The 27,837-nt window shown below is 48.7% G+C and overlaps 1 protein-coding gene and 1 pseudogene across 4 annotated transcripts; both read left to right on the top strand.

Annotated features, from left to right (window-relative positions):
- The first annotated feature begins 71 nt into the window (after positions 1-71).
- LOC141998704 (uncharacterized) lies at positions 72-17,117 on the top strand. 4 transcript variants are annotated; one of them, XM_074971662.1, is made up of 4 exons: positions 72-392; positions 2,903-3,029; positions 4,029-4,142; positions 4,396-17,117. In XM_074971662.1, exons 1-4 carry the CDS (start codon positions 369-371, stop codon positions 6,012-6,014), a joined length of 1,884 nt encoding a protein of 627 aa, XP_074827763.1. In that variant the 5' UTR covers positions 72-368; the 3' UTR covers positions 6,015-17,117. The 4 variants fall into 4 exon arrangements, with proteins under 4 accessions (XP_074827763.1, XP_074827762.1, XP_074827761.1 ...); XM_074971661.1 differs by having other exon boundaries at positions 4,393-17,117; XM_074971660.1 differs by having other exon boundaries at positions 74-392; positions 4,026-4,142.
- A 938-nt stretch (positions 17,118-18,055) lies between these two features.
- On the top strand, positions 18,056-23,031 carry LOC141998850 (acetylcholinesterase-like; annotated as a pseudogene).
- The last annotated feature ends 4,806 nt before the right edge of the window (positions 23,032-27,837 follow it).

Here is a 27,837-nt window from a genome sequence, read left to right as displayed (position 1 = left end):
CTCTGCCTAATCCCCATGCTGCTGGGGGAATGTGCTGCCCTGGGGACAATATCAGGAGGACCCCCCAAAGCAGCTCCATTGATTCTGCTCTTTTCTAGCATTTGGCTCAGACTCTGTTACTGGGATGCTTTAGAAGTGTTTCAAGGATTTCGTTCCAGTGGGAGGAACCAGGTTTACATTGTAATAAAGTGACTGAGCATTTTCGCAGTCTCTCTCTGCAGGGAAAGAGCCTGGGGGAATTGGGGTGTGAAATAGACTGAAACTCCTTCTGAAACCTCCCCAGTCGTCTTCTCACCCTGACAGGCTGCAGAATAACAACCACGTTTTGCTCCAGATTATCCCATCTTCCTGAGGGACAGGGAAGGGAAATGGCTGTGTTGGATCCAGCTCAGGTAAGGGATTCTGGGGATAGCTAGTGGGGAGGGTTGTTGTTCATAGAATCATAGAATATCAGGGTTGGAAGGGACCTCAGGAGGTCATCTAGTCCAACCCCCTGCTCACAGCAGGACCAATCCCCAATCAAATCATCCCAGCCAGGGCTTTGTCAAGCCTGACCTTAAAAACTTCCAAGGAAGGAGATTCTACCACCTCCCTAGGTAACGCATTCCAGTGTTTCACCACCCTCCTAGTGAAAAAGTTTTTCCTAATATCCAACCTAAACCTCCCCCACTGCAACTTGAGACCATTACTCCTTGTCCTGTCCTCTTCTACCGCTGAGAATAGTCTAGAACCATCCTCTCTGGAACCACCTCTCAGGTAGTTGAAAGCAGCTATCAAATCCCCCCTCATTCTTCTCTTCTGCAGACTAAACAATCCCAGTTCCCTTAGCCTCTCCTCATAAGTCATGTGTTCCAGACCCCTAATCATTTTTGTTGCCCTTCGCTGGACTCTCTCCAATTTATCCACATCCTTCTTGTAGTGTGGGGCCCAAAACTGGACACAGTACTCCAGATGAGGCCTCACCAATGTCGAATAGAGGGGAACGATCACGTCCCTCGATCTGCTGGCTATGCCCCTACTTATAGATCCCAAAATGCCATTGGCCTTCTTGGCAACAAGGGCACACTGCTGACTCATATCCAGCTTCTCGTCCACTGTAACCCCTAGGTCCTTTTCCGCAGAACTGCTGCCTTGCCATTCGGTCCCTAATCTGTAGCTGTGCATTGGGTTCTTCCGTCCTAAGTGCAGGACCCTGCACTTATCCTTATTGAACCTCATCAGGTTTCTTTTGGCCCAATCCTCCAATTTGTCTAGGTCCCTCTGTATCCTATCCCTACCCTCCAGCGTATCTACCACTCCTCCCAGTTTAGTATCATCCGCAAATTTGCTGAGAGTGCAATCCACACCATCCTCCAGATCATTTATGAAGATATTGAACAAAACCGGCCCCAGGACCGACCCCTGGGGCACTCCACTTGACACCGGCTGCCAACTAGACATGGAGCCATTGATCACTACCCGTTGAGCCCGACAATCTAGCCAACTTTCTACCCACCTTATAGTGCATTCATCCAGCCCATACTTCTTTAACTTGCTGACAAGAATACTGTGGGAGACCGTGTCAAAAGCTTTGCTAAAGTCAAGAAACAATACATCCACTGCTTTCCCTTCATCCACAGAATCAGTAATCTCATCATAGAAGGCGATTAGATTAGTCAGGCATGACCTACCCTTGGTGAATCCATGCTGACTGTTCCTGATCACTTTCCTCTCGTGTAAGTGCTTTAGGATTGATTCCTTGAGGACCTGCTCCATGATTTTTCCGGGGACTGAGGTGAGGCTGACTGGCCTGTAGTTCCCAGGATCCTCCTTCTTCCCTTTTTTAAAGATGGGCACTACATTAGCCTTTTTCCAGTCATCTGGGACTTCCCCGTTCGCCACGAGTTTTCAAAGATAATGGCCAATGGCTCTGCAATCACATCCGCCAATTCCTTTAGCACTCTCGGATGCAACTCGTCCGGCCCCATGGACTTGTGCACGTCCAGCTTTTCTAAATAGTCCCTAACCACCCCTTTCTCCACAGAGGGCTGGCCATCTACTCCCCATGTTGTGATGCCCAGCGCAGTAGTCTGGGAGCTGTCCTTGTTAGTGATGACAGAAGCAAAAAAAGCATTGAGCACATTAGCTTTTTCCACATCCTCTGTCACTAGGTTGCCTCCCTCATTCAGTAAGGGGCCCACACTTTCCTTGGCTTTCTTCTTGTTGCCAACATACCTGAAGAAACCCTTCTTGTTACTCTTGACATCTCTTGCTAGCTGCAGCTCCAGCTGCGATTTGGCCCTCCTGATTTCATTCCTACATGCCCGAGCAATATTTTTATACTCTTCCCTGGTCATATGTCCAACCTTCCACTTTGTTGAGGGGGAGGGGAAGGCATACATAGGGTGAAGCAGGGAGGGGGACAGGGTATAATAAACCTGCTGGGACATGCGCAGCCTAGGTCTTTGTGTGTGTGTGTGTGTGTGTGTGTGTGTGTGTGTGTGAGAGAGAATATTCCTCCATATCTGAAAGAGGAAACAATCCCCCTGGACGGGGCTGGAAAAACAAACCAGAGTGCTGGAGCCTGAACCCCCTAGGCAGAGACTGTGGTGAAATACAAAGAGAAGGTGTTGGGATTCCTGTCCCTGTCCCCATGTGGAGCTCTGCTTCCCATATCAGCCTGTGCCTAGTAGGAATGTGGTAAATGAGAAGACCGTGTCGTCCTCCGTCTGCTGGAAGGGACAAGGAGCTCTCACCTTCTCTCTGTTCCTTGGAGCCTCCTGGCCACTCTGAGCAGGGTGGGGGTGGGATTCTGCTCCTCTGTCCCTCCCAGAGCTGTCATGTCTTTGTGCTTCTTCTCCCATGAATAGTGGGATTGTGGCTGGGGCAGCAGGCACTGAGTGGGGAGCACCTGTTGTTTCAGATGTCGGTGACCTTCGAGGATGTGGCTGTGTACTTCACGGAGGGGCAGGGGACTCTGCTGGACCCCAGTCAGAGAGCCCTCTACAGGGACATCATGCAGGAGAATTATGAGATGGTGACCTCAATGGGTAAGGATTCCTGTCCCCTCAGCTATTTGAAGCCATGGGACCTGCATTTCTGAATCTGGTCAGGCTCTTCCCTGGTTAGAGGGGAATGGGTTACATAGTCCAGGGGCTCTCAACCTTTCCAGACTACTGATTTCTCATGTGTACCCCAAGTTTCACCTCGCTTAAAAACTACTTGCTTACAAAATCAGACATAAAAATAAAAAAATTGTTATAGCACACTATTACTGAAAATTGCTTACTTTCTCATTTTTACCATATACTTATAAAATAAGTCAATCGGAATATAAATATTGTACTTATATTTCAGTGTGTAGCGTATAGAGCAGTATAAACAAGTCATTGTCTGTATGAAATTTTAGTTTTTACTGACTTTTTTGCTAGTGCTTTTTATGTAGCCTCTTGTAAAACTAGGCAAATATCTAGATGAGTTGATGTACTCCTGGGAGATCTCCGCATACCTCCAACATGTACCCCGGTTGAGAACCACTGGCATTGTCCACAGCTCCAGTGTGAGAGAGCTGTTAGTCTCCAAACCTTCTTCAATGGGATAGGGGAGTCATGAACCTAATGGACTTTCTAATTTATGCCCATCACTCCAGCTTTCCTGGGGGCAGAAGCAGTGTATTATCCTATCTGCATTAATTCTCACTCACACACAGGATCTCTGTTCACCTCCCTTCATGGGATTAGCTTCATCTCTGGGGAGGGCTCTGGATGTTTAGACATAGACAGGGGTTTAACACCAGAGCTGTGTGTGCCTCAGCAAGTCCCCCAGAGCCCACAGATCCTGAAAATTCCTAGTGAGAGTGTAACAACTCCCTCCACCCCCAAACATCTGCCACTCCCAAGGGGGCTCTGTGACCACATTCCCATCTGTTCAGATCCCACAACCCCCACCACAGTACGAGGCCAGGTTAGAATCAGAGTATGTTCTTTGTGACAAACAGTTTTTGAATCCTCAATGCACCATGATCTTGTCTGATTTCACCCCCTCAGCAGGACTCCTCATTCCCAAACCTGACCTGATTGCCCGGCTGGAAAGAGGGGAAGAGCCATGGGTCCCTGATCTCCAGGCCTCTGAGGAAAGGAAGATCCCAAGAGGCACCCACACAGGTGAGGAGTCAGTGACACTGACACGGAAACCATCTGGTGAACCTATCCTCTTAGCTGTCAGGAGTTTTCTCCCCGACTTCACTTCCCTGTGAGTGTTTGAATGGGATGTGGAGGTAGAATCCAATTTCTCACTCTCCCCAATGGTTATTGGGCTGCTGTGTTTTCCCTGTTTTCCTCTTTTTTTTTTTTTTTTTTTTTCCCCTTTCTCCCCAGCACGGAATGACTCTTTTCTGGATTCTCTCTCTCCCAGCAGGTGATAGGACTATGAGTGAGAAAAGGGAGGAGAATCCACAACAGGAAACTAAAGCACTGCTGAAACCACAGGGGATGCTTTTGAGAAGAGCTAAAGGGAATTCTTCTCAATGCTTGGAAAATGTCAAAACCTGGGGAAATCAACATAAATCAGAGAGGAAGCTGGGAAACCACCTAAGGAAGAAAGTAGATGAATCCATTCAATATGGGGTAGGATGTAATGATCTCAAGGAAACCATAGCCCAGCCAAAAACCCACATGGAAGAGAGAACCTACAAGTGCTTGGACTGTGGGAAAAGTTTCAGTCGGAACTATTCCCTTCTACTACATCAGAGAATCCATTCAGGAGAGAAACCCTATAAATGCTTGCATTGTGGGAAAAGTTTCAGTCGGAACTATACCCTTATTCTACATCAGAGAACCAGTATGGGAGAAAGAACTCCTAATCACATTGATGGTGGGAAGTGTGTCAATCAGAATTCAAACCTTATTACTCATCAGAAAATCCACACAGAGGAGAGACCCCATAAGTGCTTTGAGTGTGGAAAATGTTTCACTGAGAAGTCAACCCTTGTTAAACATCAAAGACTCCACACAGGAGAGAGAGCTCATACATGCTTGCACTGTGGGAAAAGTTTCAGTCGGAACTATACCCTTATTCTACATCAGAGAATCCATACGGGAGAAAAACCCCATAAATGCTTGCACTGTGGGAAAAGTTTCAGGCGGAACTACACCCTTATTCTACATCAGAGAATTCATACAGGAGAGAAACCCTATAAATGCTTGCACTGTGGGAAAAATTACAAGCAGAAATCAAGCCTTTTTTCACATCAGAAAATCCACACAGGAGAAAAACCCCATAAATGTTTGGACTGTGGGAAAAGCTTCATTCACAGCTCACAGCTTATTAGACATGAGAGACTACACACGGGAGAGAGACCTTATAAATGCCTTGAATGTGGGAAAAACTTCAGTCGGAACCATACCCTTATTCTACATCAAAGAATCCATACAAGAGAGAGACCCCATAAGTGCCTCTACTGTGGGAAGTGTTTCAGTCGGAATTCAAACCTTGTTACTCATCAAAGAATCCACACTGGAGAGAGACCCCATAAATGCGTTGTGTGTGGGAAATGTTTCAAAGACAAGTCAAACCTTATTACACATCAGAGAATCCATACTGGGGGGAGACCCCATGCATGCTTGGACTGTGGGAAAAGCTACAGTCGGCGGTCACACCTTACTAAACATCAGAGAATCCATACAGGAGCGTGCCCCCATAAATGCTTGAGCTGTGGGAAAAGTTTCAATCAGAACTCAAACCTTGTAACACATCAGAGAATCCATATGGGAGAGAAACCCTATAAATGCTTGGACTGCGGGAAAGGCTTCGGTCAGAGCTCACACCTGACTATGCATCAGAGAATCCATACAGGGTATAAACCCTATAAATGTTCCGACTGTGAGAAAACCTTCATTCAGAGATCACATCTTCTTAGACATCAGAAAGTCCACATGGGAAAGAGACATCACAAATGCCCAGACTGTGGAAAAAGGTTTAGGAAGAACTCGCACCTTATCATGCACCAGAGAATCCATGTGGGAGAGACGTCTTGAATGTGGGTGATGTTTCAGTTGGGCACATATCGTATCCGGCATCAGCAAATCTACACAGGGAAGAGTCCTTTTAAATGTCCTTAGCATGGCGAATGCTGCAATTAGGAAGCTAAAGCCATATTGGACCTCAGACGCCTCCATACAGGAGAGAAATGCTGTTTGTGCTCTGACTAGGGCTGGTCACGGTAGTATATACATCTCCATTTCCTAATTCCCATACACAGCAGTGGCATCTGGCTCCCAAGTACCTAGCTGCCCATCTCTGGGGGGAGGTTCCAGCAGCAGCTGACCCTGAGGTGATCAGGGACCCTCTGGCTTTGCCTGCTCTAAGCAAACCCCAGGCGGAGGAGGAGAAGTCCCGATCAGCCCCTCAGCCCTGCTGCAGCCTTCGGTGCTGAACTGATGGGCCTTCTTGCTTCTTGCTAATCTGCTGGGGGAAGGGAGAGAGAAACTCCTCCAGAAGCTCCCGCTGGAGTTTTCCCCCCTCCACCCTTCCCATCCAAGATGGGGTTCCCTTTCCACTGATATTAGAGAAGTATACTTAGGTCAGGCCCCACCTTCACTCCACACACTTGTCCCCATCCTGCTTCTTCCACCAGTCCCTGGGCTCGGCTCGGCTCCCACACTTATCTGGAACTGTTCCCTGCAGGATAAGTGTCCCAGGGTGCTGGGGATCAGATGTCAAGTGATCAGGAGGGGGTTTTGCCAGGGGTCTGGGGGATTTAATATTTTGGGCTGGTGGAGAAGAGAATCAAATGGACCTCAGTGCTCAGATGATCAAGATATTGGTCATCATGGAATGAGAAGAGAGGGAGAGTGCAGGGTTAGGGAGGTTCTACCCTCTATCATTCGCCTCCTCTGCCCCTTTTCCCTGCCACCTTTACATTCAGAAGGCAACACTGAGAGGGACTAATTTCCACAGGGCCTTTTTTGGGAGGCCTAGAAATTCAACCTCACCAGGAGGCTAAGTTTTTCTAGCCTAAGAAAGTGGTCAGGAGTAGCAACCAGAATGATCATGGCTTGTTTTGTAAAGGACTTGGAGGTCTACTGATGAAAAGTTCTATCCAAGCACTACATATAATTTTTTATTTATTTTGGGCCAAGCAAAATGAGACCCGACACTCAACTCCATGGCTTTTTTTTTTTTTTGCACGTAATACAATGACTTTGAATGCTGCAACTTATCAATTCAGACATTTCGAACACCTGTGCAATGCATGGGGAAAGATAGGCACCTGAGGATAGGAGCCACAAAAGTCAGTACCCTAGGTGGGAAGTCACCTAAGCTGGCCAGTGGGACACGCCAATGAGAGAGTTCTATCCTAAATCAGTCCCTCTGACAGTTATGTACCAAAGTCTGGGCTGCTGGGAATTGCCAATTTCTGCTTGGGATGCAGGGCTGGGAACCCTGCTCCTGGACTCAGGCAACTTGTGCTGCAAGCAATTGGTTTATCACCAGGACCCTCACCCAAGCAGGCGAGGGTGGAGAGGTCAGAGCGATCGCTGGAGTCATGCAGTCCTGGCAGCAGGACGGGAATTGCACTCACTGCAGTAACTCTTTGTTGTTGTGGGTGGAATCCACATTCCTTGCAAGGTCTCAGAGCCCAGGCTGTAGATGGGAGAGGTTAGTAACTTCCCAAGAGACCCTCCCACTTCGAAGACCCCAGCCTGCCCAGGACATCGGTCAAGATTCCTTCCCCACTCTGAACTCTAGGGTACAGATGTAGGAACCTGCATGAAAGACCCCCTAAGCTTATTCTTACCAGCTTAGGTTAAAAACTTCCTCAAAGTACAAACTTTGCTTTGTCCTTGAACCCTATGATGCCACCACCAAGCGTGTTAAACAAAGAACAGGGAAAGAGCCCGCTTGGAGACGTCTTCCCCCCCAAGCCCTACACCCCCTTTCCTGGGGAAGGCTTGATAAAAATCCTCACCAGTTTGCATAGGTGAACATAGACCCAAACCCTTGGATCTTAAGAACAATGAAAAAGCAATCAGGTTCTTAAAATAAGTTGTGCTGAATGGAATGTATATTCCTGTTTTTTTGTAACTTAAGGTTTTGCCTAGAGGGATTCTCTGTGTTTTGAATATGATTACCCTGTAAGGTATTTACCATCCTGATTTTACAGAGGTGATTCTTTTACTTTTTCTTTTCTTTTATCAGCCATTTAAACAAAACAGAATCTAACGCATATCTAACTAGATTGCTTATTAGCCCTTTACAGGAGTTCTGACCTGCATTCCTGCTCTGGTCCCGGCAAAAGCATCACAAAGACAGAGCCTTTGTTTCCCCCCACCTCCAGCTTTGAAAGTATCTTGTCTCCTCATTGGTCTTTTTGGTCAGGTGCCAGCGAGGTTATCTTAGCTTCTTAACGCTTTACAGGTGAAAGGTTTTGCCTCTGGCCAGGAGGGATTTTATAGTTCTGTATACAGAAAGGTGGTTACCCTTCCCTTTATATTTATGACACGCCCCCCAAATCACAGATAGGGTGAAACACTGGCTGTGATTTCTTCCTGGAGCTCTAGGAGAAAACAGTTAATAAGACACATGCACCTCTAAATATACTATTAACTGTATAAAGACTGACAATATTTTCCACATATGAAGGATGATTTTAACCAGTTGATTCTGGGAAACTTTCACGGGAGAGTGCATCAGCCACTTTGTTAGAAGCTCCTGAGATGTGTTGCATGTCAAAATCAAAATTTTGGAGAGCTAAACTCCACCGAGTTTTTTGTTATTTCCCGTGGCGGTATGAAGCCACTTTAGCACAGCACGGTCGGTTTGCAGGTGGAAACGCTGTCCCCAAACATATGGGCGTAGCTTTTCCAGGGCTTAGACAATGGCGTAACATTCTTTTTCACTGACTCACCAGTTGCTTTCCCTCTCAGACAGCTTCTTGATGAGAAACACTACATGGTGGAATTCTTCATCCGGTCCTTCCTGCATTAAAACTGCTCCCACACCATGCTCGGACGCATCTGTGGTTACTAGGAACGGTTTGTCAAAGTCTGGCACCCTTAGCACAGGGTCAGACATGAGTGTCGCTTTAAGCTGGTTAAAGGCCTTCTGACATTCTTCGGTCCACTGAATGGCATTTGGCTGTTTCTTTTTGGTTAGGTCTGTCAGTTGGGCGGCGATTTGGCTGTATTGCGGTACAAATCGCCTGTAATAACCGGCCAAGCCTAAGAAGGATTGGACCTGTTTCTTTGACTTTGGGACAGGCCACTTTTGGATAGCATCCACTTTGGCCTGTAGGGGGTTGATAGTTCCTTGACCCACCTGGTGTCCAAGGTAAGTCACTCTGTTTAGGCCTATTTGATACTTCTTAGCCTTAACAGTTAGTCCTGCCTCCCTTATGCGCTTGAAGACTTTTTGTAGATGTTCCAGGTGTTCTGCCCAGGAATCCGAAAATGTGGCCACATCGTCAAGGTAGGCAACTGCATATTCTCCTAATCTCCTAATCCCGCTAGGAGACCATCTACAAGTCTTTGGAAGGTGGCAGGTGCATTCCGCAGCCCGAAAGGGAGTACATTAAATTCATACAGCCCGACGTGTGGTGAAGGCTGACCTTTCTTTGGCAGATTCATCTAGCGGTACCTGCCAGTACCCCTTGGTTAAGTCCAAGGTAGAGATGAACTGGGCCCATCCCAGTTTCTTCAACAGTTCATCTGTGTGTGGCATTGGATAGTTGTCTGGGCGAGTTACAGCATTTAGCTTACAGTAGTCCACGGAAAAACTTATCTCCCCATCTGGTTTGGGAACTAGAACCACTTGAGATGCCCATGCACTGCCAGAGGGGCAGATTACACCCATCTGTAGTATATCCTGGATCTCCTGTTCTATAGCAGTTTTAGCTTGAGGGGACACCCGGTAAGGTTGGACTTTTAATTGGGTGAGCATTACCTGTGTCAATGGAGTGGTATGCCCGTTCAGTCCGTCCGGGGGTGGCTGAGAATGTCGGCGCGTAGCTAGTGCACAGCTCCTTGATCTGCTGTCACTGCATATGCCCAAGAGTCATGGAGAGGTTCACCTCTTCTACGCCACCATCACTTTTCCCTTTGTAGTAGACACCTTCAGGCCACTCAGCGTCATCTCCTCCCTGGGCTGTAAACTGACAAACCTTTAACTCTCTAGAATAAAAGGGCTTTAGAGAATTAATGTGGTACACCTTAGGCTTTCGGTTGGAGGTAGGGAATGCTATGAGATAATTAACAGCTCCCAGGCGCTCCTGGACCGTGAATGGCCCTTCCCACGACCCTTCCTTTTTATGGGCCTGGAGCACCTTTAAGATCATGACCTGGTCCCCTACTTTGAAGGAACGCTCTCTGGCATGTTTATCATACCAGGATTTTTGCTCTTTTTGAGCATCCTGTAGGTTTTCTTTAGCAAGGGCTAAAGAGGTTCGGAGGGTGTTTTGTAGGTTGGTTACAAAGTCCAGAATGTTAGTTTCTGGAGAAGGTGTAAATCCCTCCCATTGCTGCTTCACCAACTGTAATGGCCCCTTAACCTCCCGGCCATATACAAATTCAAATGGTGAAAACCCTAAACTGGGATGTGGTACAGCTCTGTAGGCAAAGAGCAACTGCTACAACACTAGGTCCCAATCATTGGAGTGTTCATTGACGAATTTTCCTATCATGGCCCCCAGAGTTCCATTAAACTTCTCCACCATGCCATTTGTTTGATGCTGGTAAGGAGTGGCAACCAAGTGATTCACCCCATGAGCTTCCCAAAGGCTTTCCGTAGTTCCTGCCAAGAAATTAGTTCCTGCATCTGTGGGGATGTCAGAGGGCCAACCTGCCCTGGCAAAAATGTCTGCTACTGTCTGGCAGACGCTTTTAGCCCTAGTGTTGTTTAGAGCTGCTGCTTCCGGCCATTGGGTGGCAAAATCCATGAAAGTCAGTATGTACTGTTTTCCTCTGGGTGTCTTTTTCAGAAAAGGACCCAGAATATCCACAGCTACTTGCTGAAATGGAACCTCAATGATGGGGAGTGGCTGGAGAGGGGCTTTGACCTGGTCTTGGGGTTTTCCCACTCTTTTGGCACACCACATAAGACCATAAGTAGAAACATCCTTGCCCATTCCCTCCCAGTGGAACGACTTTCCCAAATGGTCTTTGGTTCTGTTCACCCCAGCATGGCCACTAGGATGGTCGTGGGCTAAGCTTAATAGCTTTACCCGGTACTTAGTTGGAACTACCAACTGTCTCTGAGGATGCCAGTCTTCCTGGTGTCCACCAGAAAGTTTCCATGTATAAAAGTCCTCTTTCCACAACAAACCTGGATCGATTAGAAGAGCTAAGAGGCCGTGGGCTGTTCCGTACCGCCGTCCAAGCTCTTTGGAGGTTTTCATCTGCTTCCTGTTCGGTCTGGAACTGTTCCGTTGAGACTGGAGACATCACTTCCTCATTGGATTGTGGATCTGGGCTTGGTCCCTCTGGAAGTGATGCAGGTGATGGGGCTGTTTCCATTGACTGTGAACCGCTCTCTGCTGGTGCACTATGTTGGGGTTCAGGCTCCGGCTGAGCCTCTTGTGTAGGGTTATCTGCTGCTGCCAGTGCAGGTTCAGTGGGGCCCGCTGGTTTTGGGGTTGCAAATACTGGATTCAGTGCTGGCAATGGTTCTGGTGCTGGTTGTTCCGCCGGTTCTGGTTCTGAGACTGGCTCTGTCTGGGTCTCTGTGACTGGATCCACTATTGCTGTTGCAGATATTGGCATGGGATCCGGTTCCATTACCTCGGACCGGGTCCTGGTAGAAGTTTCCAGAACAGAGGTAGGCATGACAGATTGCTTAGCCTGGCTGTGGGTGACCATTCCCACCCTCTTGGCTAGCTTCACATGATTGGCCAAGTCTTCCCCCAACAACATGGGGATGGGATAATCATCATAGACTGCAAAAGTCCACGTTCCTGACCAGCCCTTGTACTGGACAGGCAACTTGGCTGGAGGCAAGTCAAAAGAGTTTGACTTGAAGGGTTGAATCGTCACTTGGGCCTCTGGGTTGATTAAATTGGGGTCCACTAAGGAAGCATGGATAGCCAACATCTGTGCTCCAAGCGGTGACCTTCTTCCCGCCCACACTCACAGTTTCCCTCTGCTCCAAGGGTATCTGGGAGGTATCTGGGCCTGAGGACCTCTGGTGTGATTCCGGTGCAATGAACTGTAATCTGTTGGGGTTCTTGGGGCAGTTGGCCTTTACATGCCCCAGTTGATTACATTTAAAACATCATCCAGCTGACGGGTCACTGGGGTGAGGTGGGTTGCTGGAGAACGGTGTGGCAGGACAATAGGGTGTCTGGAGTGTTCCTTGGGGTGTAGTTGGGGCCTTGGGCTGCCCCTGGTAGTAGGGTGTGGTCTGAGGGTGTCCCTTCTGGTATCCGCTCCAACTGTGACCAGGGTTGTTCCTCTCTCCTCCCTCCACCCGTTTTGTTCCATTTTGCCCCTCCTCTCTGGCGGTCTGGGACTGCTTGTATTGATTAGCATAAGAAGCAAGACTTCCTGCTGAGTCCATTTTCTTATCCCATAAACACTGTTTTATTTCCTCCTTGGACATATTCAGGAATTGCTCCTGAGCCATCAAATCACACATTCCTTCAAAGCTAGTTACACCCCTTCCTTTGACCGATTTATCTAACAGATCCTTTATCTGGTTTAGATAAGCCACATTACTTAGTCCAGGTCCTCTCTTAAGGGCTCTAAATTTTACTCTGTAAGTTTCAGGTGTAACTTGAAATTGCTTTAAAACCAAATCCTTAAATTTATTATAGTTAGAAGCCTCATCAATAGGCATCTTATTGAATATGTCCAGAGCTCTTCCAGTCAATTTTGCAACCAATGTGGTCATCTTGTGAGCTTCAGGAATTTTATAGAGAGTGCACAGTCTCTCAAAGGTGAGAAAATATTCAGCAATATCACTGTTATTCATCATACTGTGGACATAGTCGCTCCCATTTGTGGATTGTTGGATAAGGATTGTTAGGGTTATCCGGTATATTCTGCTGAGCCTTTGCTTTCTCCATCTCCAGTGCATGCTTCCTCTCTTTTTTTCCTTTGCCTCCATTTATCTCCTGTGGGCAGCCTCTTTGGCTTTTTCTGCTTTGGGTTCTGTCATGTTAGCCTCTCTGTTTTTAACTAACTTTATACCCGAGAATTAAAAAAAACAAACAACTGGCTTGTAGAATTTTTGTGCTGTAATGTGATAGCTATGTTCTTTGATAGCTATTCTCAGCCTACAGAAAAATCTTTTGTTTCCAAGCAAATATGATTCCCAGGTGGCAACTACAATTACATTGTGAGGGAAACATTGCTGAATCCATTTAAGAAGTGCCTTTTTTATGTTGTAGCTTTCTAGTTTCCTCCATATTTAAAGAGCCTCCTCCCCCCCCCCCCCAATTTGGGGGAATGGTGTCTCCCAGGTGTTACAATCATCTAGCCTTTAATTGGCATCTAGCCTTTAATTGGCAGATACCCCTCTTATCCTGCATATAACAACCCTACTGCATTAACTCCTCACATTCCCACCACTGCATTCACACCAAGGGATCCCAAATGCTCTGTGACAGACTGACAATGTTCTGAACAAACCTTATGGAATTAAGATGAACTTTACTGAAATAAATCAGACCTTACTGAATTAGGTTTAATCCCTTTGGGTCCATTGTGTTAAAAATGCAATTGTGTATGTGTTTATTGTGGCATTATACATCTCTTTTTCCAGTATGAGGGAGATGTGAATGTAATTCCTTCACTTATCAGCCCTTTGAAACCACTGCCTGGAGAGTGTCGCATAAACTAATTCAAATGGGATTTTCCAGACAAAGAAAAGACTTTGGGATAACCAAGGTTTAGACCGACTCAGGGCCTTCTTCTTAACCCAGCAAATGGACAGGACCCCTGGTCCATGGAAAGCTTAAATCCTTAGGGAAGGGTTGAAAGGGCTTTGACCTACAGAGGCTCCATAAGACTGGGTGCTGGTTCTGAGCTGAAGCTGTGATGAACGTGAAGCCACAAGGAAACTTCTTGAGTGGAAGGACTAATCGCTGGCCAGAGTCCATGTTAGAGTTGGGATGATCTCTGATAAGCTTATTAGCATGCCTGTAGGTTCTTTTATTGGTTTTAATATGTTTTCGCTGTAATGCATTTTACCTTAAGAATAAAATAGGCTTGCTTAGAAAGAGCTGTGTGATAACGACTGCCCACAGTTAAAAGTTAATTGTCTGTGAAGAGAAAGCAAGCAGGCCTGCTGGGGCTGCCTGTCTCTGCTGGGACCAACACAGTAAAGGCAGGGAACTAGACCATCTAGAAATGCCCTGATCAGGAGGGAGAGAGATGCGGGTCTCCACCCAAAAGAGGCAACAGTCTGGGTGCCAGAAGCTTGAGAGTTGAGGAGATGCTTGACATGCACCTCATGGTAGGAAGTAGCCCAGGGAATGTAGTAGAAGTTGGTGCTTAAACCCTTAATGGGAAATCCCCTGGCTTCATAGCATCCTGGGTTGGAACCCAGTGGAGCAAGGTGGGCCTGGGTTGCCCCCCCCCCACACACACACACTTGCTTGTTTGCCTGCAAGCCCATCCAGGAGGCTCAGGGACCATAACCTGTTTGGTTGCTTTGCCCCACCTGGGAGCTACAAACTGACTGTTTGTCCTGCCCTACCAGAGGGTGAGAAACCCCAGTTGCTGTTGCTTGCCCCATCCAGGAGGCTCAGGGGCCATAGACTGCTTGTTCACTCGCCCTGCCTGGGGGGCTACAGACTGACTGTTCTGCTCTGCCCTGCCCAGAGGGTCAGAAACCCCCATTGTCGCTGCCTGCCACAGCCAGGAGGCTTGCAGGCGACAGACTGCTTGTTCTGCCCTACCTGGGGGCCATGGCTGGATTATTTGCTCGACCCTGCCAGGAGTTCTGAGGCCACCTTGTTACAATTATTTGATCCCACAGGGAGTCCACATAATTGAGTGATGGGGTGTACCAATCCCGCACTGGGCCAATAGGGGCAGCCCCACTCAACAAACAGGGCCCCCCATCACAGATCCCCTAAAATTTTCCTAATTTTTTATCTTAGACTGATTCTGCAAAGACTTATGTATCTGTATAACATCATATCCTGTGCTCCAAGAGTACTGTTCACAACGTACAACATGAAGCATAAGCATAAATATTTGTAGGATCAGGACCTAATTATCTATGTGATTTAATATCCCTTCTGATTTTGGCCCATTTTCTGTCATCGGATATTAACATAATATCCTCTCAGATTTTTCCAAGTTTCCTCTCTCTAATTATCGATTTTAAAAAAAATTACTTTCAGTGCTTTCCCCTTTAATTCTTGGACACCTATGTCAAATCCCCTGTAATAGAGGGAATGTTTGAATGGTAAGATACTGTGAAGAAAAGGAGGAGACCCTGGGGAGCATGGATGGAGAATATGAGTGCAAGAGAAGACTGGATGGGAAACGGGGAGAGACAAGACAGTGATAAGGGAGAGATACAATGGCAGTTACCCCACCCAATGGGATAGAAGAGGATGAGGGGGCTGCTCCACTTGGCACCTAGTGGGGAAATTGGCACCCTGACAGCAGGATTGTCTGGCTATGTAGACTCCCTCCTCAGGCCCTATGCTACCAGCACTCCCAGCTACCTTCAAGACACCACTGACTTCCTGAGGAAACTACAATCCATCGGTGATCTTCCTGATAACACCATCCTGGCCACTATGGATGTAGAAGACCTCTACACCAACATGCCACACAAAGATGGACTACAAGCCATCAAGAACACTATCCCAGATAATGTCACGGCTAACCTGGTGGCTGAACTTTGTGACTTTGTCCTTACCCATAACTATTTTACATTTGGGGACAATGTATACCTTCAAATCAGCGGCACTGCTATGGGTACCCGCATGGCCCCACAGTATGCCAACATTTTTATGGCTGACTTAGAACAACGCTTCCTCAGCTCTCGTCCCCTAACGCCCCTACTCTACTTGCGCTATATTGATGACATCTTCATCATCTGGACCCATGGAAAAGAAGCTCTTGAGGAACTCCACCATGATTTCAACAATTTCCATCCCACCATCAACCTCAGCCTGGTCCAGTCCACACAAGAGATCCACTTCCTGGACACTACAGTGCTAGTAAACGATGGTCACAAAAACACCACCCTATACCGGAAACCTACTAACCGCTATTCCTACCTACATGCCTCCAGCTTTCACCCTGACCACACCACACAATCCATTGTCTACAGCCAAGCTCTGCAATACAACCGCGTTTGCTCCAACCCCTCAGACAGAGACAAACAACCTACAAGATCTCTATCAAGCATTCTTACAACTACAATACCCACCTGCAGAAGTGAAGAAACAGATTGACAGAGCCAGAAGAGTTCCCAGAAGTAACTACTACAGGACAGGCCTAACAAAGAAAATAACAGAACGCCACTAGCTGTCACCTTCAGCCCCCAACTAAAACCCCTCCAACGCATTATCAAGGATCTACAACCTATCCTGAAGGATGACCCAACACTCTCACAAATCTTGGGAGACAGGCCAGTCCTTGCCTACAGACAGCCCCCCAAAGTGAAGCGAATACTCACCAGCAACCACATACCACACCACAGAACCACTAACCCAGGAACCTATCCTTGCAACAAAGCCCGTTGCCAACTGTGCCCACATATCTATTCAGGGGACACCATCACAGGGCCTAATAACATCAGCCACACTCTCAGAGGCTCGTTCACCTGCACATCTACCAATGTGATATATGCCATCATGTGCCAGCAATGCCCCTCTGCCATGTACATTTGGTCAAACTGGACAGTCTCTACGTAAAAGAATAAATGGACACAAATCAGATGTCAAGAATTATAACATTCATAAACCAGTCGGAGAACACTTCAATCTCTCTGGTCACGCGCTTACAGACATGAAAGTTGCGATATTACAACAGAAAAACTTCAAATCCAGACTCCAGCGAGAGACTGCTGAATTGGAATTCATTTGCAAATTGGATACAATTAACTTAGGTTACCTTGCATAATGACTTAGCCACTCCCAGTCTCTATTCAAGCCTATTTCCCCTTGTTTTCCTACCCCCCCCCCCAGACGTTCTTGATAAACCCTGGATTTGTGCTGGAAATGGCCCACCTTGATTATCATACACATTGTAAGGAGAGTGATCACTTTACATAAGCTATTACCAGCAGGAGAGTGGGGTGGGGGGAGAGAGAACCTTTTGTAGTGATAAACAGCCATTTTTTTCATGATTTGTGTGTATAAAAACAAACATCATCTGTATTTTCCACAGTATGCATCCGATGAAGTGAGCTGTAGCTCATGAAAGCTTATGCTCAAATAAATTGGTTAGTCTCTGAGGTGCCACAAGTACTCCTTTTCTTTTTGCAAACGCACACTGTGGGCAGTGGACAGATACACATACTCTGCTCCTTATTTATCATGTGAAAAATCTTTTTAAAGACAAACTTAGGGTTCAGGAGTCTGATGCCTGACTGTTTGGGGTTGACAGCATGGGAAACTTTGTATATTTTAACAACTTATAGAAGCAAGAAGTGTATGCTGAAGTACCCAAGGATATCAGGATCCAGAAGATCCTCACATAATGATCCCCAGGGAATGTGCATGTGCTACTTCTGTGAAAGACCAGGGCATACTAGCCAAGAAAGGAGGAGATCACAGTCCCAGGCACTCAAAACCAAAGGGGCATCAGGAATGGTTGGCCCATCAACAGAAGGCCAAGCAGGGGCAGGATTCCTAGGCCTGTCCTTGGTGGAAAATCAGTCTGCCTACAGTACTGAAAGGAAGTGCCAGCATATCTAGCGACTTCTGTGAATGAGCCTTTGGAGACTAACTGCTGAAGTACTTAGAGCAGGGAAGAAAACCAGTGTTGGTTTGATACTGGCTCAGAAGTCACCACCATTACTGAGTTGCCTTTTTCAAAAATGGTTTGTACATCTAACATCAGGTAATGGAATGGCAATCCCAGTGGGGGGATGCCTTGAAGTAGACATAGAGTACATGGGTCAGACGCTGCCAGGAAAAAGCATCTTCATACTGAAAGACAAAGTCTCTGAAGGAAGTAATCTGGGAGATGGAGTCCCCAGGATGGTAGGGATGTACATCATTAGTGAGCTGAAGGAGCTACTGTTGCCAGGAGAAGAAACTAGGAGGATGAAGTATCCTAGGCACTCCAGCTGAAGACAGGTTCTAGGTAATCCATATTTCTGGGTCGTGACAGCCTTCAGGGATGGGGTGTTGGTGGTGTAGTGGTTAGCAGAGCTGCCATCTAAGCAGTAGGCATGGATTCAATTCCCAGCCAACACAGTGTCGTCTTCAGCTCTTTTCCATCTTGTATCACAACAATTGTAGTGTTGCAAAGCAGAGAGAGGAGAAGAGCTCTTCAGCACCACCCCAGCTTTGTGGTTCAATGGAAAGTGTGTTGGACTTTTAAGAATAGCTTAGTGAGGAGGGCAAGTCATTCAAAAATTGTAGGTTCAAATCCCACCAGCATTTCTTTAGTGGCTACTCTGGTAGATTTTATGGAATAGGCAACCACTTGAATGTGGCCAAATGGGCCAAACACAAGGGAAGAAAGGCAGAGCTTGCAAACAGTACATGGCACCCTCCACTTTCAGAGCGATGGGCTCAGCTCTTTTCCTGCCTCAGTGTGTAGCTGAAATATATTTTGGGGAGCCCAGCAGAGCGTGTGGAATCCTGTTATGATGGAGAGCATCTTGAGAGGGCAGGGCTCAGGCAAAGACACAGCTGGAACCCTGACCCCTCATGTATAAAATGCCCCAACACTTCCCCTTCCCTTCTGGCACCACCAAAATCCAGCTGCGGGTTGAACTGGCTGTGGGATTTCCCCTTCACATCCTGTTACCCCTCTGTCCCACCCCAGAGCCAGCTGCATCTCAGCAGTGGCGAGCGAGCCCAAGGCAGCAGTGCTGTGCGGCTAGTCCCCAGCTGCCCCACCCCAGAGGCGGCTGCATTTCACTGTGAGCCTGTGACCCTGCTACCATACACCAGAGGTGCCGAATTGGGTCTCTGAGCCCGTGGGCCATGCCCTGGGATCCCACCAGCCACCTTGAACCTGGGTCCTATGCGTGCACAGCCCAGCAAGCTTGCTGCTGCCAGGGTAAATAACCCCAGGTGACTGATCCCTGGCTGGTGCTCTCAGCACTGTAGATGAGAACCTCTTGGCTCCAGCATCAGCAGATTCCTCCCTTGCACTGAGTTGGGAACTGCAGTAAGAGCCACAGAGCCATGCTTGCAGCAGGGAGCCGGGCAGGTGCATCTGTGTAGCTAGGGGTGTGGGGGGGTGTCCCTCAGGTTCTGCAGGTGCACCCACCGTGGAGCTGCAAGAGAGCCACTTCTTAGGCACCACCGAGAATGTGATCGTGGCCTCCATGAACTATCGGCTGAAGGCGCTGGGCCTCCTGTCCCTGCCCCAGGCTGCCCTGGGGAACGCTGGCATGTGGGACCAGCGCCTAGTGCTGTGCTGTCTGTGGGAGAGAGCGGCCACATTTGGTGGGGACCCAGCCCATTTGACGCTCTTCAGCCAGAGTGCTGGGGCTGCCTCAGTCGGCTTCCATCTCCTCTTGCTGGGGAGCCGCTCCCCTCTTTGCCCATGCCATTCTGCAGCGTGGTGCCCCCGGCTCTTCCTGGGCCTGATTTAGCCCAGAAGCCACCAAGGAGGTAGGCCGTGTGTTGGGCCGTGACCTAGGCTGTAGGGTGACCAGACAGCAAATTTAAAAAATCAGGACAGGGAGTGGGGGGTAATAGGAGCCTATATAAGAAAAAGACCCCAAAATTGGGACTGTCCCTATAAAATCAGGACATCTGGTCACCCTACTAGGCTGTGCCGATCTCAATGACACTGCCCACGTGGGCAGCCTGTGGGGGAAGGAGCCATGAGACTTTGGGAAACACAGTTGTCCATGCCAACTGTAGACAGGGATTTCCTGCCCTATGTGCCACCGAGACTCTTGGAGTCTATACCCCTCCTGGCCGGCGTCACAGCCAACGAAGGCTCCTGGAGGTGCTGTGACGCCAACGAAGGCTCCTGGAGGTGCTGAGCGTGACAACGCCGGGGCTGCCATGGGACCCTGTCCAGGCAGTGGTACAGCTAGGAGGAGCAGTGCCCACCGTGGTGCCGCTGCACCATGGCTCACATCATCAGTGATGATCACGTGGTGTTCCCCATAGTCAAGATGGCCAGGTGGATGGCGGAGGCTGGTGGTCCCATGTACATTTACACCTTCACCCTCTGCCCCGGCAGCTTGTCTTCCCGCAAACGGATGGGGGTGCCGCACGGCTCTGAGGTTCCCTACCTGTTTGGGACCCTGGCGTCCATGGTGGGAGCCAACCACATGCACGGAGGCCAAGGCCAGGCTGAGCCTCAGGGTGATGCGGTACTGGGCGGAGTTCGCCCAGAGCAGGTAAGGGAACCTCTAAGAAGTGTGACCCTGAGTGCTGCCCTTGGGTTTCAACTCCCAAGCCACCAGCCCCTGTTTGTCTTACAGCTGATGCTACTGCCAACCAGCCTGGATCCAACTGCACTTTCAGCCTCTCTCCACAAACCCACCTTCAGCTTACATCAGGGGAGGGCAAACTACGGCCCGTGGGCCACATCCAGCTCGCTAGCCGATTCAGTCCGGCCCTCAAGCTCTTGCTGGGGAGCGGGGTCAGGGGCTGCTTTGCGCGCATGCCGCAGCTCCGTGTGGTTCCCAGAAGCAGCGGCATGTCCCCCTTCCAGCTCCACAGGCTGCCCCTGCCCCAAGAGCCACTCCTGCAGGTCCTACTGGCTGGGAACTATGGCCAATGGAAGCTGCAGGGGTGGCGCCTGTGGACTGGGCAGCACACAGAGCCGCCTGGCTGCGCCTCAGCATAGGAGCTGGAGAGGGAAACATGCCACTGCTTCCGGGAGCTGCTTGAGGTAAGTGCCACCCAGAGCCTGCACCCTTAACCCCCTCCTGGGCCCCAAGCCCCTGCACTCTGGCCCTGATCCCCCTCCCACCCTCCAAACCCCTGGCCCCATCCCAGAGCACCCTCCTGCACCCCTCATCCCTAGCCTCACCCCAGAGCCTGCACCCTCAGACGGAGCCCTCACCCCCCCGTGCCCCAATCCCCTCCCTCAGCCTGGAGCCTCCTCCCACATTCTGAACCCCTTAGCCCCAGCCTGGAGCACCCTCCTTCACCCCAAACTCCTCATCCCCAGCCCCACCCCAGAGCCTGCACCTCCAGCTGGAGCCCTCATCCACCCTGCACACCAACCCCCTGCCCCAACCCAGAGCCCTCTCCCGCAACCTGAACACTTCATTTCTGGCCCTAGCCCAGAGCCTGCACCCCCAGCCAGAACCCTCACACCATCCAGCACCCCAACCCCAATTTTGTGAGCATTCATGGCCCGCTATACAATTTCCATACCCAGATGCAGGCCTTAGGCCAAAAAGGTTGCCCACCCTGGCTTACACTCTAATTTGGTGTCCCCAGGGCCAAGGAATAGAGTTAATTATTACTAAACCACAACATCCCTGTTCAGACTTTTGTTTTTTCCCTCAGCCCCCTACCAACCACAGCTAGTACCATGAACAAAACATTTTTTCTTCTCAGCCAGAAATCAAGCATAAGCCTGGGTCTGACTACCCAGCCTAGGCCTATTGACTCCCAGGTTAGGGTGAGCCGTGCTCCCCACTCTCTAACACCCACAGGCTCTCAGCCTTTCTGCCCCGTTTGTGACCCTGTGCTCACACAGCCAATGCGAGAAAAATTGTGAGGGTGGAAGCTGGGGAAAGCCTGATTGTGCAGCTATGGGGTACTGCATAGAGCTTGGGATATCTATGCAAATTACACTCACCAGCTGGTCCTGAGCCCTTCCCACTTCCCCATCGGAGCCAGAGAACTATTTCAGATCAAACCTGCAGCCGATATGAGGGTGGCCACCATCTCCCTGCTTTGCCTCCAGAGGGCAGCCTGCGACTTCAGCTCTGTGAAAAAGAACATGGAGGGGTGGCCATTTTGGAAGAGGGAAAAACTGGGTTGTTTGGCTCTTGATCCTTCCTTGCTCATGGGAAGCCTCAATGAGACCTGGCTGGAGACTGTGGGTGGTTGGGTATGTCCTTGTCCCTCTCTGCTGCTACCTACTGGAGTGAAGGACACCTGGTTGGGGCATCCTCCTGTCTGCCCCCTTGTGGCTGGAATTCATTCCATTCCCCCCCACTATGCTGACCCATTATTGCATTTCCCCTCAGGAACCCCACAGGGGCGGGAAGCAGTGGGCTCTTTACAATGCCACGGAGAAGATTGTTTTCCGTATCGGAATGGAACTGCCCCAGGTGGAGGGGACATCGCTCACCCAGCTCTGTGGTTTCTTGACACCATTGGTCCCAGAGTACCAGCGGCTCAAGGGTGAGTGGCACGATTCGGGGCACAGTCTGGAGCAGTGAGGGGCTGTCACCCTGTAACCCTGAGTGCCTGAGCCAGCCAGTCCCCCGAGCCTGGGGACGGATTGGAACCAGTGCTCCCTAGAGGGAAAAGGACCCCATAATATGCTCCCATCTGCCAGTTCCTCTTTCCATAGATATGGGGGATATTCTGGCCTCCAGGCAAAACCTGGGGATAATTCTCCCATCCCTGGGCCTCTGGAATTCATATGCCATGGGCCACCTCTTGACTCTAGGCCTGGCTTTTTGGTGGTTGGACAGTAACCCCCCATGCCTCTCTTTTAGCCCAGCCCAAAGGGACCTCCAGCAGGGGAGACAGAACGTGAGGAGGACTGAGCTCTGTGGAGAAACACAGGATCTGCAGCAGGAAAAGCCCAGACCCCCCTCTCCCATCTCAGCTATGGGAGTTAGTCCCTTATTCTCATGGGTATTTGGGTGCCGAATGGGAGTTTGCTGCCTAAATAGCGTTGAGGATCTTGGCCTAACTCTTCGAGCTTGGCAGCGGTAGCGTTTTTGTTGTAGTAATGCTGGCTGGCCACTAGATGCAGACAAGATCTGGCACACTCATCCCTCTTCCTAGTATCCCTACAGTGATACATTTATGTGCAGTATATAAATATGTCCCTAGCTGTCACGGTGGAGGGGGAGCGGTCTCCTGGTCAACAGAGGAGACAAAGGAGGGATGCGATCGCATTTTCATATCCCTGCTTGCCAGTGCATCAAGTTAATAGCCGAAGTTAGCTGGCTCAAAGCCCAGCTTTGTCAGTGCAATAAATTTGTTAGACTACAACAGTGCTGCTCATTGCTGCTTTACCAGTGCATTAACGGTATTAGCTCACAACACTATGAGATAATTTTCTTTTTTGCAAGTGAGGCTCATTACAGGTTTTATTCTAAACAAATCCAAGCATAACTTAATACCAGCCATACTGGGTCAGCCCAGTGGTCCAGCTAGCCCAGTATCCTGTCTTACGACAGTGGCTGGTGCCAGATGTTTCAGAAGGAATAGACAGAAGAGGGCAATTATTGCGTGATCCATCCCCTGTTGTCTAGTCCCACGATCTGGCAGTCAGAGGTTTAGGGGCATCCAGAGCATGGGGTTGTGTCCCTGACCAGCTTGGCAAATAGCCATTGATGGACCGATCCTCCATTAACTTATCTAGTTATTTTTTTAACCCGATTATACTTCTGGACTTCACGACCTCCCCTGGCAATGAGTTCCACAGGTTGACTGTGTGTTGTGTGAAGAAATACTTCCTTTTGTTTGTTTTAAACCTGCTGCCTCTTAATTTCACTGGATGATTCCTGGATCTTGTGTTATGTAAAGGAGTAAATAATTCCTTATTCACTTTCCCCACACTGTTTCTGATTTTATAGACGGCTCTCATATCCCTCCTCAGTTGTCTCTTTCTAAGCTGAACAGTCCCAGTCTTTTTCAGTGTCGCTTCCATAAGAAGAGACTGTTCCATACCTCTAATCATTTTTGTTGCCCTTCTCTGTACCTTTTCCGGTTTTCATATATCTTTTTTGGAGATGGGGTGACCAGAACTGCACCCAATATTCAAGCTGTGAGCTCACCATGGATTTATGGAGTTATTATATTTTTTGTCTTATCTATCCCTTTCCTAATGATTCTTAACATTCTTCTGTTAGCTTTTTAAAACTGCTACTGCACATTGAGTGAATGTTTTCAGAAAATGCTCCACAATGATTCTAAGACCTCTTTCTTGACAGGTAACAGCTAATTTAGACCCTCTTATGTTAGCTATATAGTTGGGAATGTGTTTCAATGTTTATTATTTTTAGATTCATTTTTTCCACTGTATATTGTTGAACCATACCTCCTTTTAAAACATTCCTATTATTAAAACTATCAGACTACAAAACAAGCCCCCTAAAACACCTGTTAGTTGTGTCTCACTATCCAACACATGGCCACTCACTCCCAGGTTAGGGTAGACCTTTTTCACCATTCACCAGTTTTCACGTGTTCTCATCCCTCCAGTCACATGGTGAACGTGACAAAGATCATCAGTGTGGAACACAGGGAAAGCCTCAACTGTGCAGCTTTGGGTGCTTGGAGGAGATGCAAATATGGAGATCCTCGGAGGTACATGCAAATTTCACCTGCCACCTCTTCCCCCTGTACCCTCATGGGGGAGCTAGAGAACAGTGCATGAAAAGTAGCCCAGTGGCAGGTAGGAAGGTGGCTTCCACCTGCCATTTCACCTCCAGAGGGTAGTTTAGCTGCTTGTCCCACAGGCCGACTCAGCCATCTTTGCTACAGGCAACATCCCTGCTACTTGCCCATTTGCTTCTCTGGGAGAAATGGGAAGAAGTGGATGTATTTACAAGGAGCAGCCTCACTGTAGCCTGCAAGGGACCTAAGCAGATGGCAGCCATTATAACTCAGGGCAACTTGTATCTTCACTAGCATCAAGAATAATAGGACTGTGGCCATTCTGAGTGAGGGCATAGTTTCTTCAGTGTCCTTGTGAACAATGGGAGGTCGTGGCCATCTTTGCTAGGGGCAGCCTCATTTCTATCAGTAAGGACTGTAGGCAAACAGCAGGCATCATAATTCAGGACAGGTTGTGGCTTCAGTTCCACTGAGAACAATGGGAGATGGTGGCCATCTTTAGTCAGGGCAACATGTGCCTTCATCCTATGTGGAAGGATGTGAGATGGCAGCCATCTTAACTGAGGGCAAAGTGTGGCTTCAGCCTTCCTCCCAGTTTAGATCTTCCTGTCCGTGCCCCCATGTTTCCCTACCACCTTAGTATCCTTCCCTAGTCTGCCCTATCCTCTGTGTCGGAGGAGCACAGAGCTCTCAGCAGACTCTGAGGCATGGGGCTGGTTTTATCCTCCTGTGCCAGCGACCAGCCATGCAGGGAGCACAGCACAGACTGTGAGGGAAGAGCACCTCCTGCTGGGGGGAGGGATAGCTCAGTGGTTTGAGCATTGGCCTGCTAAACCCAGGGTTGTGAGTTCAATCCTTGAGGGGGCCATTTAGGGATCAGGGGCAAAAATGGGGGATTGGTCCTGCTTTGAGCAGGGGGTTGGATTAGATGACCTCCTGAGGTCCCTTCCAACCCTGATATTCTATGAGCCCCAACCCTGCTCCCTGTAGCACAGTGTCCTCTAGTGCCACACTGGGGTCAGCACTCATTGAACTGCCTCCCCCATATTCGCAAACAGCTTCCAGCACAGATCAAGCCAAACCCATTAACTGTGAGATCAAAGTGTTTGTCCTTATTAGCACGGGTTCATGAAGATCCATCCCACCTCTGCACAGGCTGGTTATAGCTCACATTGTGAGGTTACTTATTGGAAACATGTTTCATAGTCGATGCAATTAGTTTACAAATGGGGATAAGAGACTTATACAAAATCAGTCATAAGCCTGGGACTAAAACCCAGGAGTTCTGGCTCCCAGCCTCCCCTGCACTAACCTACTAGACCCCACTTTTCAGAGCAGGAGCTAGTACCCAGGAGTCCTAGCCCCACTCCCACTCTAAACACTAGACCCCACTCCCATTCCATAGCCTGGGATAGACCCTAGGTGTCCTGACTAGAGCTGACTGGAATTTTTCATCTAAACCTCTTTCTATCAGAAAGTGCTGCTCCTTTGAAAGAGACACTTTCTGCAGCATCCTGCTGGTTTTGTTAAGCTTCAGTCAGGATGGTAGCTCAGGTCCCAGGTGGAGTTTCTGGTCGACACCAGAGAGAGGGAGAGAGAGAGACCTGCACACCTGATTGAGAGCAAAGATTTGAAACTGGATCATCCACATCACAGCCATGTGCTGACTGAACTTCCCCAAGAACCGAGGCCCATCGCAAACCTCCATCCGTTCCTCTCCACGGGCAAAGTCTAGTTCTTCAGCCGGGCTTTCTCTAACAAACACATAGCAGCAGGGAGCTATGAAGTAGCTACTGAAACAAGACACTCCACAGCACCCTTCCTCCTCTGGGTAGAGGACAAGAGACCAAACCCCATGTGACGGATGCATAGAAACCTGGCTTAATGCACGATTGGGAGATGCTCAGATACTACGGTGATGAGGATGGTATCAAAACTTATACAGACTTGAATCACTTGGTTCTCTGGGAGTGGGGCAGGCTCTTCCTGTCTGGTTCTGAGTATGAATTCCAGGGTGAATCCGAATAATTTTCCCCCAAAAGCTTTGTGGAAACTGATATTTGGCTCCAATTTCAACCGGTTTCATTTTGATACAGAAGGAAAACAAGTGTCAAAACTTCCACGTGTTCTTAACAATTCAGCCAGCAACAAAGTCTGAGTTCAGCTATCTAGGGGAAATCTGTCCGAGAACTTAAGTAACCCTGGTTCATACCCTCACCCAAAAAACAGGGAAACTATATGTACCATCCTGGGTGTCCTCGCAAGGCACCGATCCTTCCCCACTTGCAAGGGCTGAATCCAGAGATTTAAAACAAAAATAATTTTATGAATGGGGGAGAGATGACAGAATGACTTTGGGAACAACCAGCGGGTGTTGCGGTCCAAATACAAGACAGAACAAGGCTTTAAGCAAGCAAGCAGGCTGGTCTGCTGACGGGCTGGTCTGCCTGTCAGCTTTCCACCCTCTCTTTTATTTCTCTCCCTCCTCCTGCACATTACATACTCCAACAGATAAAAGGAATACACTGGCTTTGTTTAATATTCTTATTTACCAATTTCTATCTACCTCATTCCTTGCTCTCGGGCCTTCAACCCAGTCCTGGGAGGCTTCCCACGGTTCATGTCATCTGGGCGAGTTTCCAAGGGTCATGCCCTTGAGAGGAACCGTGTGTGCACTGCTCCTACACAACACTCAGGGTGTGCCCTGAATGTTGCCAAGTGCATGAACCCTGCATGAATTCTACAAGCGGGTAATAAGTTACCATTCACTAAGACTCCTCTCAGGTGTCTTAACAGTTATTCCAACTTCTGTACTGCTCCTGGGGCTCTGATTTCAGTGTTGATTGCTGGGTACAGAGACCCTCCCCTAAATCTGACTGGGAGGCTAGCAGCTGCTATTCTTCCTGCTGCTTCAGCCCAAGCCATCTCAGTTCTATGTTGTCTCTTGCCTCCAAGCTTCCTCTACTCAACTCTTTGCAGAGCTCCGTGGGACACAGAACCCCTTCAGAAGCATCTACCCTGCAATTAAACCCCCTGTCAGCTGACCCAGGCTCACAGAGCTCAGGCTAAGGGGTGGTTTAAGTGCCATGTAGATGTTCTGGCTCATGGATACCATAAGAGGGTAAGGTCCCAGAACTCAAGCACAAGCTCAAACAGCTATATAGCAGTTAAACAGCTCCTTAGCCCAACAAACCTGAATCAGCTACCATAGACCA

Source organism: Natator depressus, chromosome 14 (genome assembly GCF_965152275.1).
Source record: "Natator depressus isolate rNatDep1 chromosome 14, rNatDep2.hap1, whole genome shotgun sequence".
Classification (NCBI taxonomy): domain Eukaryota; kingdom Metazoa; phylum Chordata; order Testudines; family Cheloniidae; genus Natator; species Natator depressus.
The sequence above is the reverse complement of the archived record's forward strand: the minus strand, read 5'-3'. Positions and strand labels throughout refer to the sequence as shown.

What these genes read in the sequence shown, in the direction of transcription:
- LOC141998704 (XM_074971659.1), top strand. Translation starts at nt 369, where the DNA reads ATGGCTGTGTTGGATCCAGCTCAG. An exon ending in CTGTGTTGGATCCAGCTCAG is followed by an intron (nt 393 to 2,902) that starts GTAAGGGATTCT and finishes CTGTTGTTTCAG; the next exon opens with ATGTCGGTGACCTTCGAGGA. An exon ending in CCCAAGAGGCACCCACACAG is followed by an intron (nt 4,143 to 4,392) that starts GTGAGGAGTCAG and finishes TCTCTCTCCCAG; the next exon opens with CAGGTGATAGGACTATGAGT.